At 35.7% G+C, this 14,687-nt stretch overlaps 1 protein-coding gene across 1 annotated transcript in view; it reads right to left on the bottom strand.

The window, feature by feature from the left end:
• The window catches only part of pth1r (parathyroid hormone 1 receptor), a 90,799-nt gene that overhangs the window by 35,971 nt on the left and 40,141 nt on the right, over positions 1-14,687 (bottom strand). The window contains exon 2 of the mRNA XM_066717261.1: positions 5,811-5,913. Within this exon, the coding sequence (XP_066573358.1) occupies positions 5,811-5,913 (103 nt within the window). The remainder of the gene's footprint in view (positions 1-5,810; positions 5,914-14,687) is intronic.

The following is a 14,687-nucleotide window of genomic DNA, read 5'->3' as shown; positions in this document are numbered from 1 at the left end:
ATCTCCCTTTTGATCAGGTATGACTCAGAGACCAATAGCTGTCTCCACTTCATCCTCCAATCGGTGCTTAAAATAACGTGAACTTCCCATTCACAGTTTTGCCATTTCATTCACAAAGCAGCCAACTTTGTAATTTGTGTTTCATTCTGTAAGAGGAAATTCTGCATATATGACTTTTCAGCCATATTAAGTATATAGCAAACTAACTTTAATTCATAATGCCTATAAATATGTTCATTGCTGAAATGTTCCGCTATGTCTAAATTTGCTGCAGAGAGACTTCTGACCTGCTACTCCTCTCTAGATTATTTCAAAGACATCTGAGATCATAACATAACATTTGGAAAAATAACACTGGTTGTCTGAGCAACTGGTTTTAAGATTCAAAGGTAGAATTAAACGTGAACAGGGATCGGTTCTGATCTACATGTATTCATCTTTTCTGGAGACAATTTCCTGCGTGTTTGTGTGTTAACAAGTCAAAACTGTTCAGCACCGTTTTCTTGTTATATTCAGAAGTCTGGATCCATAGGAGACATGATACCTGAGAAGATTCTTCTTATTTTACAGGAAACATTTTTAAGCACTGCGTATTTACCCCGGCCGCACCTTAAAGACCTCAAATCAACATGATCAAGTAGCATATAATTATTTTTAATTTGCATTGGAGATTTATTTGATTGAATTGAGAAGCAGTTAAGACACTGCAGCTTTGCAATTGCTCTCGTTACTAAATATCGCCCAAGGAGGATTATAAATGATATTGCAGTAAGACGCTGTACATGTTTGCATTTAAGCCATTTTCAGATTCATTAAAGATGGCTCAGTACCGTATTTCTGTGTCAACCATGCTTCAGTGGAGAAGTATACAACAAATAAAAGTTCCCAACTGTCTTGCAGCTGCCGAGGATGAAAGTAAGGTCATTTGACATCAGTCTGTGTGAAAAGCTTTATAGGCTGCAATGTGTTGCTGTGTGAAGAAACCATCAGCCATCAAAGGGAGTACTTTTTCTTTCAGTAAGTAATAAGTGAACTGCATTGTATGTTACAATTTTAATCAGTACTTACTGCACTAAAGTTGATTTGCTGCCGTAAACTTCAAAATCCCATGGACAAATTTTCCTGGGATAGCGAGCTATAGTTTTAATAATAAATCCCAGTACTTATAGTGGAATACAACTGCGAACCACTGTCATTTGAAATAAGGGCAAGTATCCATGGTTCACCTTGTCCTGTATTAAATCCACAAGTCTGACTTTTAACCTCGTATAAACAGTGCCAAATAATAGCGTCTTAGGAAAGTTTCCCTGAGGTCAAGAAATCATTTCGGCTCTCCATTTCAAGGGGAAAGAACATGCTTGAGAAGGCAATTATGGAGAAATCCCATTTAATTTTTTTTTTCCCGTTCTTTTTAATACACCAAAACATATGGAAACTATTCAGAGAAATTGACCAATTTCTAAAAAAACAAAGCTGAGATCATTGTTAGCTAAGCCGTCCCCACATAAACTTTTGTTACAGTGGTTGTGCAGATTGCATTGCATCTACCATAGCATTGCTCTGGGATTCACAATTCAACATGTTGTGTTCTTTTAACAATGGGAAAACAGGCTTTCTGACATTTGCTTTACCAAAATATTTGATACAGCTAGACCCTAATACACCATAACAATAACCACGACTTAGTAAGAGTAACTTTCACTACATTCTATACAACTGTGTTTATATTTAAACTGGTCAATTTAGTCCCTCAAATTACCCTGGGAACTTCCTCTTAAAAGAGCTTCTCTCTTTCTCTTTCTCTCTCTCTCTCTCTCGCTCTCTCTCTTTTTCATACACACACACACACACACACACTTATCTATCTATCTATCTATCTATCTATCTATCTATCTATCTACCATCTTCATCATCATCATCATCAGCCCATATCGACCCACTGCTGGATGAAGGCCTCCCCAAGATGTTTCCACTTGCTTTGATCAAAAGCTTCCCTTTTTCATGTCACGCCTGCAAAGTGTATTATTTCATATTTCATATTCCCATCTTTTACGTAGTCGTCTTCTAGGTATAAAATATTTTTGGGGTATTCATTCAATAGCTTCCAGGACAATATATCCAGTTGGGAAACTCGTTATAAGGTATTTATAGTACGCTGACACTATTAGCTTAGTTTAAACACACACTTGGTTTGTGTGAGCTGTTCTTTTTATTGGACTTAGTGTGCAGTGGAAGCAAACTGTGATTGCTCCAAAAAAGCTCAGTTCCTTTCAGAGTTAAAATCACACAGACTGGAGAGAGACCTTCTCACAGATTGCCTTGGCTTATTGAAGATAGTAGTCTGAGTTTGGTCAATTATGTGAATGGAGTGGCATCTTTCTGAGTGAACCGTGACAGGCCGTGGCACTGGATACATGTCCCTTCACCTGAGAGCCGGTGGAATTGGTGCATGTCAAATGTGGAGTGGGAGCATTGTAGTCTACTGTGCTCCAAAAACACTTAAGTCTACAAGGGGTGCTGTCTAGACACCTCACACACAGGAATATAATGCTCTCTTCGTTTTTCACATTTAGCAAAACAAAACAAATAATTTGCATTTGCAACAGCAAGTTTGGACCTTGTTTTAAATAGGATTAGTCATTCTGGCATTACTAACGTAGCTTAGACCCTGATGATGGATAAACAGCTTAGTATGTAAGTACAAAACTCCTTGCCTTTCATCCAAGCCTCGACTACTATGGTACATCTTGTACAGCCAAAGTCCTTCTCTCTTGTATGTGGTGTATAAGGGGCTTGTATTGTAATGTATTTAAGTCATCAGATGTTAAAGTACTCTTCAACCACAGATGTCAAGAGTACAAGAGTAAAAGAGTACAAGTGGGTCACTATTAAATAAATCACCTTGATATGGTCTGTAAATGCATGTTCAAGTACAAAATGGAAATACCTTACATTCATTCTCATTCTTGCTGCAGACTACAGCCCACAATCATCCAACTTCAACATTTTAAATATATTACTCCTTTTTAAAAAGATGACAAACACACTCAGTGATACAATGGTATAAAGTTTTAGTTCTTTAGTTCTTCATTTTTTTAATAATCACATTAGTTTACAACACACTCTCACAAAAGTCACAGTTACCGGCAGCTTAAGTTAATTACATTTTAATAACCAAGATCTCACGTTGGCATTATCTCCTACCAACTTTTGTGAGTCTGTGAGGCAATGCTCATAATTAACTATTCACGCAAAGCTAAACCACACGTGTTGTTAGTCACCCCTCAGTAGTGCAGAAGTGCAGAACACACAATCCCCACACAACATGAATCCTGGTAGCTATGCCAAAAAAGCTTCTGGGGTCGAAGGGGAGATCAATTGACAGAGGAGACAGACTGATTAATGTGAAGTACCAGGGTAATCACTTCCCAACTCACACTCAACACTGATTTAAATTCATGCATCTAAATTCAGAGGCATCCTGGAGATGCTGGAATGTGATGGGAATTAAGAATAAAAGCAGACTTTGAAATGTAGTACCTTCAGAACACACAGTGAGATTAAATTAGCATCAAAATTATGACCCAGATCATAGATTTTGAAATGAATGCAGTGCAACCACACCCCCACCCCCAAGTGAGTGCAATGTGTCTCACAATAATTTAAAAAGAAAAGGCTTAATTTCCCAATCAGTGTGTGTGTGATGGTACTGTTGTCTTTTACAATGTGCACAATTGAGATTGGAGAACTATATGAACACTATGCATTCCCTTAATTAAGGTTTAAATGCCAAACATATAAATTATATGTATCATAGTTTTTTCTAAATAAATGAAAGTATACATACATACATATATACTGTACATCCATATATAAATACATGTATCAGTAATGTAGTGGTCAGTTGATACTAAAAATTAGAGAATGCAACAACTGTTTTGCCTGCACTATCCATTCCACCCGTTGTAACGACATGGTCGCTAATTGAGCCATTTTGTTTATTTTCTATGACATAGAAATCACCTCTCAGTCATTATTGACAGTTCAATTTCAAAAGCAGATTGTTAATATCATTTTTACCTGCCTAAATGTCACATTGCTGTACTATATGTATAGTTCTCCAGATTGCTCTCGTTTAATGTATATATATGATGTATAATTAAGTCATTTTCAATTCTCACAGAATAGTTAATGGAAGAAAAATAAATGTGTGCCGAGAGATGCTGTGATCGGTGAATCCCACAATCATTACTTGTCTCTTCCATCTCATATAAGCAGTCAGTACGCTGTCAAGGCCCTGCACAGTGTACACAATTTGATGGACCATACATCTAGAAATGAAAATAATGAATAGTGAAGGTGCTTTATTGTCCTTTGAGGTTAAGTGCTGTGTGGAATATTACATTTTACTTTTAACATCAAAGAGTCTCTCAAATAAAGTAATCTGAATTGGTGCTTTACCTTTCTATGGAAGATCAAACAAAGAAAACCCAGTTGATTCCCTTGAAATACCAGACAAAGCGTGTTGTTGCATTAAATATTTGAATGGACACAGATCCTTCAGGTTTAGGTCATAGTAATGTATCATTTTTAAGAAAAATATACACTTTGCTCAGATAAGATCTAAAAATAAATGTTTGCTGGACAGCATGCTGTGTGATTGTGTTCATTAATGAAATACAGTTAATAATGGGACGAAAATTTTAAAAAATCCAGTAATTTGGTTGAAATCATAACCTGCATGTATAATGATAGAAAAAAAAGGTCTAGATCATTTATAAGTGTAATAAATTACAGTCAAAGTGTGGGACAGGGACAAAGTTTTTGTGCATGAAAATATTTTAAAATGGAAAATGATAAATAAGTCAATCGGAAGAAGTAATAGATCAGGGATATATGTGATAATTGTACAGTGCAGTATAAGTTTAATTGTCCATACAGATGATATCAGCTTGAATGGTCCCTTTGGGGAAAGTTTTTAACAGACTGTGGTTTACTGATATTTGAAGTTTAATCACATTTTGAAAGTGTAACTTGATTGATGCATGAGTTTGTTGTGGTTGTTTAGAACATTTCCTGCACAATTGTGTTGAGTTGAGTCCTTACATTTCCATAGCACTTTGAATGCATTGTACATTACTACACAAAGCTGCAGTAAAACCAGAACAAATTGAAACAAGCTCTCCAGAGGTAGCGTTGAAAGAAAACTGTTCAAAAAGCATAACACGTATCATTTCTTGATCTTTGTGCTAATTTAAATTTCAAATCACAGCTCTCCAAATCAAAGGGACAATACATCAGTTACACTAGTTTGATGGAGCTTGAAATGACACTTAGTCATAAATAGTATTTAAAAGAGAATTGCTGAAACAATGATTGAACTTTTCAGAACCAAGCAAAATAACATTTGACAAGAAAACCAGGCAAGAAATTGTTTTGCGTTGCCTATAATGAAACATGGATATGGTGCAGGCAATCTTGTTAGGAGTTTACTTTACTCAAACACAAAGCAAAGGGCCTGGGAGCTTGGCTAACCTCTACAGTTATAGCTTGAAAGGTTACAATAAATTAATGAACACTGTTTAGAAAAACAAGACACAATCAGAGCTCTGTATAATATTAGCTACACTTCATCTCCTGATACTTTATACATATTGATATATAATTATATTATAGATGCTATACTGTAATACATAATGTCAATGGGTGTTTGTTAGTTTTGTTTCCAGTTGAATATGACATAGTTCTACAATATTGAATTAGTAATAGGCAAGAATGTTATATATTACATAACATGAGGTCATACTCACCAGCCACTTTATGTTTTGATTTGATGCTTCTCTCACAGCTGCGTTTGGCTTTCAATAAAAGGAAGAGTTGTTCTTCCTTGGTGAGAACGTCATCAACATCTACCTGCAAAAAAGGACTTGTTTGAGAAGAGATACTCTGAAGTGCTTGAATGACAGACTTCTCAAATACAGTAAACATATTCAGTTTCATCATCCAAACCAATATTCTTTTAGATTTTAAATAGAACATATATGCTTATTTGTGACATATCATTCTTTTTGTAATAGATTTTAAGTGAAAACAGTATCATTAAGAAAATGCATTTGCATGTAATCTGCTCTTAGCTAAAGAGCAAAAACTTCAAGATAAATGCACCCTTACTCTACAACCTGTTCAATTTGAGCTTTCAACATTCCTGCACAACAATTTTTGGCACCCCATGGATATCCTGTAGGAAATTTAAACAGTACACCAGCGCTAAGTAATATTCAGAAGATATAAATCTCAATTTCATTGCTGTGCACCAATAGGGGTTTCCAGAAGCTGTTTTCAACACAGAGAGTGGATTCATTCTGCTACTATTATTAATTATCGATTTGACTAAATATATGATGTATCAGTACCGTCAGCTAATTGACAACATATCTACTGTCCAATTAAGTCATATTTAGTTTGTGTCCCAATCCAAGGAAAATGAACACCACTCTGTGTTTGCTCGATCAGTTTAGCTGGCAATTTACACCGAGAAAAAGTACCACATCCCAACAGTAACTTTAGCCAGAAATACCTCTTTAGATTTTGTATGTTTATACATCCACACAGTTTAAAGACTTGATGACAGATACATTTAGTTAATTAACATCCTGCTCTCTCTATATTCTTTATGAATAGGTTTTAAGGGACCTTAGAGGGATCTGAGAGCTCTCGTGTACGGTCTTATGCTTTTACGTTAGCAATCCATATTTTTCATCATATTGAGAACATGTTTTTTTCTGTGTGTATTTAGCACACTGAATAGCTTTCCTTTCAATCCCCCATAAGTAAACAGGTCACAATTCTCAGATTATGTTATCGTATACTTTTCTTCTGAGGATTTCAATATTTGAGCATAACAAATCCCTTTTAAATGTAAATGTAGGACGTATAAACCGAATAAACTGGTGCACTCCTCCTCTCAACCCCATTCTGAAGTGCACTTAAAAGATGGAAATTTGACAATCTGACACTGAGAGTATTTTGTTGCTGTGGAATTATTCTTTCAGTCCGAGGGCTTTCAACGTGTTTGGCACATAGATCAAATGGTCTGGAGGGAATAGGACTTATTTGTTTTAATAAGGAAACACCAAGACTGATTACATGCCACAGACTGTTTTCATCCATATCTTTGAGCACAAGATTTATCTTCATAATGAGCTATGAGAAAGAAATTAAGCCATACGAATTTTTAAATGTGTTATTAGTGAAACAAATGGGACGTCAATTTGGGGTTTTTGTTTTTCTTCTTTCTTCTCCAGCATTCCTTAATGCTGTATTTATTTTTATTTCTTCCCTTGTGCTCCTGGAGCAGTGCTGTTGACAACATCCACAACTCTACCAATACGTTTTAACACATATTTTAATGTGCAACTATTTTTTATGGTGTTTTTGTGACTTTCCTGATATTACAATATATTATCTACATTAGTCATATTGTAGCACTATAGAGGACTGTCAACTGGCATTGGGACTTAAACCCAGCACTTCCATGCCCCTACCAGGCACAGCAAACATTTCTATATCAGTTTAATTTTACCAAATTACAAGAAACATTTGTTACCATAAGAAACACTAAAGCATTCTATTGGTTTCGGCACACAAAGCACCTTTAGCTTGAGTGGCTTATACAAAGTTACAGAACCCAAGCATGCAATTTATTTAACATAATTCGGCAAAGGTAATTTAATTTGTTTTATTTGTGATGATGCATAGTTTTTACTGTGGAAAAATGTAAAAGTCATTTTGGTTATTTTGTAATGGTGATGGAAATACAAGCCAGAGGCCAGTTAACAACTGCAGTTTTGTAAGAAATTAAGGTTTATTTCTTCATCTTTGTTCAGTGCAGTGCAGTCCAATGGGACACAAAGTGTGGTGCCGGTCACGGATTATGGGAGAAGGTGTTTGCATTGAGGTCAAGTACAAAGTAATAATTTAGTAACACGTTGTTTTTGATAGGTAAAAAATACAAATCTAAGAAGAACAAAGACTTGTTTTTTTTAATGGGAACGCAGTTTGAAATCTACGTTTTATGCATCGTTAATAACAGGAAAATCAAGCTATTTTCGTGGGTATTTTCACAGTTTGACAGTTGTACATTCTTTTTGTTTAATTAGCCAGCAACTGCTGCATACAATTCACACACTTATCAGCAATCTGTTTTTCCCACATGGTAGCCATGCCAAAACGCCAAGGCAGTCCACGAGTCAAGAGGCACTGTTTTGTTTTCAGGCTAGGCTCTTATTTGTAATTACAATTGCAGTAGCAGAAGTAATGCACAGTAGCCAGTAGCCAGTTGTACTATAATTAAGAACATAATTTTAAAGAGATGCCTGCAGTAACATGCACATCAGTATATGATTACTTGATAAATATTGATAAAATATGCTTGTTTTCAGTAATGGAATAAAAGGAGACTTTTCTGCAGGCGCTTCAATAACTAAATGGTTCTGTTTTCATAACCTACAGTGATGTGATAATAATGAACTTTACTTTTTAATTGTAATGTTTATTGACTGCAGCTAAATCTTTTATGTATAATATCAATACTTAGCTTGAAAGACTCAACATATTGCTGCCCAACAAGCACTATACAATTCTACATTCCACATTCAACAGACCAGCTCTTTCTAAAGAAATGCACTTTTGTATGGTTCGACTAAACATTATAATAGATGACACAAAATAGTATCCAAGGGAATACATGTGATCAAGTTATAACAATAATTATATATATATATATATATATATAAAGATCTTTCATGTGTCTTTACCCATCCATACAAATGAGGAACACTGTACAATAAATACTTCTGTTATGTCTTCTCCATCAAGGTTTGAAGCTATACAAATTCATTTTATTTGTAACCTTGGTATTTTTAAGATGGGGGAGAAACTGTTACATCAAACATTAATTCCATAACCAAATATATCTTAATATAACTTGATATTTCCATATTATAAAAATGCCTGTGCCTGCTGAGAGGTACAATGCCTTAATTTAAAGCCTGTGTATGATATGTGTATCATTCCACCCACACTTTTTTGTTTTCTGCTGGAATAATACATTATATTGTCCAATAAACATTACGTTTATGATGCACATCACAATCCCCAGCCCCTGCTAGAGAACAGCACAGGATGAATTCAAACCTGCAAACCCTGGCTTTACAAATCATGTTTCACTGCAAGACTTTTGTATGAGGGTGTTGGGAAGCTGGTCCAAGTACTTGCATCGCTTCCGGCCTATTGAAAATAATCTACTTGGTGTGGAAGCAAATATTTTTTGGTGAAAAGCTTCTTGGCAATTTAAATACAAATTTGCTGATGCTTTTGGCAAAACCAAGGATAAACACATTATGATGAACTTGTATCAAATAAAGTCTAATGATCAACTGCCTAGCAGAGATATTATGAACACTGACCAGATTTGTACGTATTTGTTAAAACCACAATTCTAGAAGTCGACTGAAAATAAAATATTTAAAAAATGATGTCTTCTAATTATGTATGCACTCATGTCAAGATTTTATCACCTTATGCACATGAACTCACAGTGGCTAGATCTACTGCAAATCACTTCCACCGTCGTGACTTTGTGAAGCAGCACAAACATTGTTCATAACAAAGCACAAGCATGTAGAGCAGCAGGGTCAATGACTTTCTCATTTATAAATAGCTTGGAAATTACACATTATCTGAAGCAGGAACTGGACTTGGGTCTCCAGAGATTCCCAGAGGCCAGATCCCATCCACCTGCCGTGATCTCAGTTTACTTCCCCAGACAAAACCCCTAGGAGAATGCTGTAAATCCATATATACATAAAGCAAATGCTTAAATATTCATCGAAGTCATGAATCTGATGAATATTAAGAGTCTGCTTTCCCAAATTAAAAGGCATATATTATTTAAATACAGCAGGGAAATAATATCCTGAAAAGGCTGACATTATAAGGCCAGAACAGTTTACGCCACTTGGTAAAAAAAATGATCTACAATCCCAAACGCAGCTGTCTTTACATAAAGCTGAGTGGCATTCCTCTATTTGTAGCTTGAATTTAGGAAAGCCAGGTGTATCAGTTACTGTCAGTAAATCTCATTGGTTCACTGACTTTACAAAGTGTTGTGAAAGAATTCAACTTCGAGCCCAGGCTGATGGCTGTGCCAAGGGACTCTTGCGAGACGTCAACCCATATCCTAATCAGAGCGCAGCCTCTGTATGGTTCTACACCTGCAGCGCTTCCACACCGAGCTGAGGGCAACCCCATTAATTCTGGTCTCTAGAAATCCACGAGCTTTCCTGTCATAGGAAAAGTTTTTTATAATAGCTCAAGGGATGTTTTTGATTGTCGAAACAAAAGACAAAGAAAAATAAATATAAGAAAAATAGCTTATGACACCTGTGAACTTTTTTGACTCCTTCAGAAGATAGATTTACCCAGCATAAGATATTAATTTGAATTTCAACAATGAAAAATGAATAATAATAATAATAATTACATACAGAAGCTGTGGTCTTAAATTTAATATGATCACAAGCTGTTTTGAAGACATTTCCAGACATTTCTGAACACACACACACAACGAGTTTGTAAAGAAAGAGAGCAATCAAGCTCTTACACTCAAAAAATACTCCTTGCCCGACCATCAATGCATATAGGATCACATGCTCAAACAAAGTTATGGATCTTTGGAGACCCAATTAGTCTGGGTGCTTCCCATCTTCATCAGAAAACTACGCTAACAAATGGCAACAGATTGGCATAGAAAATACACCCACACATATTCCAATCTGATAATAATATTTTTTGACATAGGCAAGAGACATTTATATAAAATATAAAATGACTTAGATACCTGGTTGGATATTTCCAATATATTTACATATTATACTTATTTATTTGTATGTCTCATTCTTCCAAGTGACTGGAGTCAAGATATCTCAGTTTTAATCCCTTGTTCTCACATGTATATGCATCTGTAGTGCCCTTACGCAGCAGTATAAGGTCAATAAGGCATATCCTGTATGTTGCAGTTTTAAGATGGATATGAGGTGTCTTCAAGAAAAAAAATAAGATCCAAATAAGGGCATTACCATTTTGTTGCACTGAAAACAATACATATTACCACAATACACTGCGTCATGTCGCCAGCTTTCCAACTGCCAACTGCAAACTGCAAAACACAGGCTTTAATGGCAGGTTTGCATTGAACATATAAACCGATACAATATAATTAATTAGCCAAACAAATCTGATTGCGTCACTTTCAGGACCATCATCCTGAGGCAAGAGAAGGTTGTTCACATGGCTCAGTGTGCGTGAGTCTACAAACACTGTTACACAGTCTTCAGTGTTCATACATCAAGCAGAAATAGTTAGAACATACAGAGACAGGGTTTGAAATGGTGACGTGTTCACACTCATGATACAAACATGCCTTGGTCTTTCTATATCTTTCTATATCTTTCTATGTCTTCCAGGCATCTGTTGTATTTTCAAATATGACATATGTCTCTCACAAACAGAATATCTCAATATGGCAGACAGCGTTTGTCTCCGATTTTTCTCCAACACTTTCTGAATATAATATAACCTTTTTCTAGGAAGGGTTGTGCACGGTGACCATTTTAAAAACCATAATCAGGAACATAATGGGGAAAACTCCGGTGTATCTATAACCTATGTGGAACGAGAGGAGAAGTGTAGGTTCGTGTGAACTAGAAAGTGTGTACTAACTGGCTAAATTATGAATACACACACAGGTTTATGGAGGAGCTTGGCATTTGTACAGTGCAGTTAAGAAAGCAGTCACTGTTGGCTCTCAGAGAAGCACAGTATTCAGATGCTTGGCCGAGCTGGGCATTAAAAGATAACTGAACAAACTTTCAATCAGTTCTCTAATATTCAGGCAACAAGTGGACCGGGCGAGGTGCATAAAGTGAGGCCGGGTTATATGATTTAGAGGCCACACCATTTTCAATTTGATTTTAATTTGTGTTCACAGCATTCCTTGGAGATCTGCTTGTGTAGCATTAAAAACTCATTTGCTCTACTCAGTAACATATATTTCCTTCGCGGCTACAAAGGTGTGTTCTGTTTCTGTTTCTGTCACAACTCAGAAGATCCGAGGTAATGGAACATGGATTTGTCTAATACATTATAATTCTGTTTGCTTATTAAAATTATGTGTTTCATATAACTGATGAAAGATTTATGTCAGAGTCCTTCATACCGGCTTCGGTGTTCCCTGCTGATCTTCAGACAAAGTGGTGCTTATACATAGGTGGCTTGTTTGGAGATATGAAATATTAGATCAAATTCAAAATGCTGAGGGTGTTACAACAAGGAACATGTAAATACAGAAAATCCATCAATGTAGTAACAAAGAAAATATACTATAATTGAACAAAAGGTAACTGAAAGAATGAAAGGGGAAATAACTGATTTGATTCAATGAATTTGTATGTTTGAAACAGTACATGAGTCCGGTTTCCAATTAAGCATGTTTTGCTTAATTATTTGTCATACATTAATTCTGTTCTCGTATCTGTGCTGTAATTGTTTTTTCTGTTTCAAGATTAGTTATTTATTTACATTTGATATAATAATGTGTGTGTTACTATACAATAAATAACATGTATTAAGGTGCCAGCCAATTTAAATGAATATAAAATAAAGTATATTGACTTTCTAGACTAATCTAGACTATATGCAATAATTCTGTGTGACAGTCTCCAATACATATCCCATACCGGCTGTGATAAACCTTGGGCAGCGCAGAACGATTCCAAGCATTGATGTCAGTGTCACAAAAATTTTCCCTTTTCTTAATGGAATTTGACATTTTTGTCAGACTCTTCAATAGTGGGGAAAGCAAGCTGTGTATGACTGGGAATAGAAGTGCTGGCGCTAAAGGACAACTCATACAGGCTGTTTTCTGAAGGGCTTTTAAATTGCAAGAGAGAATAACTACTATCTGCTCCATAAGTAAATAAGTGGTGGAAACAGTCTTTTCCTTTTGAACGTCATGACTGTACACCCATTTCAGAGCAATTTTAAAATTTGTACATTCTGTTCGCAGTGTGTTGTAGATAACGTGTGGGATCTCAAATGCTGGAGAAAATTTGAACATGCTTCATTGAATTTGAGTTATATAAATACAAATAAATTAATCATTTGAATGCATTTAATTTACTCAGCAAGAGGGAAACTGTGAATATATAGATTTGTAAGAAATTATTTTTCACATTTGTCATTAAAACTTTATACTAACAGTATGTTTTGACTGTTATAATAAGAAAGGCTGATATATAAGTAAAAAATGAATAAAGTGTCCCAGGCACCACCATGGTATGAAATTGGTGCCTGTGATTTTGCACGTGGAAAAAATATGTTTGCACTCATAACAGAGATGATTTTTAAATAAACTGCAACCGGACTATGGCTCAGTGAAAGAAAACGGGGGTGCAGTCTTCTCTGGGCGACCGCTCACCGTCATTTCACTCCAGCGCTCCTACCAAGCGAGAGAAAGCACCCGTGATCAACCCAGGCCAACTGAGTGTAGCAACCCAAACACAGGATCATCAGAGAGACCACCTGAGGGATCTCTGCCACACAGGGATAACTCTTGTCCTGTTAATCCACTCAGTGTATCAGGTTAATGTCAGTTGGCCAGGAGTTCAACTGAGGAAATTAAAGGAAAAAAATATATATAGCATCTAGTTTCTGTTCAGTTTTGCTCTCTATTAAGCAAATGTGGTCAGATTTGTATTAAACAAAGGTTAATTAAATGAATGTAGCTTGTATAGTATTAGAAATTGTATCTAGTACATATACACTATTGATAACCCAAATGGTTACGTAAAGCTCTAAGCGCAAATTAAGAGCAAACTAAATTAAATTAGGAACCAAATGTTTCAATAAATATTGTGGGTATCTGAAACAATCTACCCAGTCTTATTTTTCTGGTACATTCTCCAGAGTTCCTTAGGAATGGATTCTGGGATTGATTATCTGATAGTGGATAACTAAGTGAGAAAAACTTGACAAATAGTCTCTTAATTTTTCAGTTTCTGATATACTTCCCAGTGTAGTACCTCAGTGAGCTAATTCAAGTGTAAATGAAGGTATGTGATGAACTTTAAAAGCCCTAGATACACTGGATAAATATAGAACATTGCAGAAGAAGAGATAAAGATTGCTTTCCTTAACAATACGCTGCGAAAAACTATATTTGTATCAGTTTGAAAGCCCTGCTTGTTTAGATTTGAAACCAGAGTGTGAAGATACATATTTGTTCTCCTCCCTGTATGATTCCTAATTGTAGGTTTGCTTTAAGCTTTCTGTAAGGAAGACTGGGTTTGCCTGTGGCACAATTCATATTCTCTTTCTTTGACTTGATCTGTCATGTCTCATCTCCTCAGACTCAGCTGCCAAAGGTTATAAGACCCACATATTATGGTTTATATCATTTTATAGTTACATACAACATAAATATAAATGTTGGACTGTCCTGCTGATTCGACTATTTGTGAGAGTAGTTAGTGGTGAGTTCTAAAGATATGTTCTTGATTTGAAAATGGGTGTGACAGAATTACAGCAAGGTCAAAGCAATGATAGAGCAGCTGTATCAGAAGTGTATT

Source organism: Amia ocellicauda, chromosome 2 (genome assembly GCF_036373705.1).
Source record: "Amia ocellicauda isolate fAmiCal2 chromosome 2, fAmiCal2.hap1, whole genome shotgun sequence".
In the NCBI taxonomy this organism is placed as follows: domain Eukaryota; kingdom Metazoa; phylum Chordata; class Actinopteri; order Amiiformes; family Amiidae; genus Amia; species Amia ocellicauda.
Note: the sequence above shows the minus strand (reverse complement) of the source record. Positions and strands in the feature narration are given on the sequence as shown.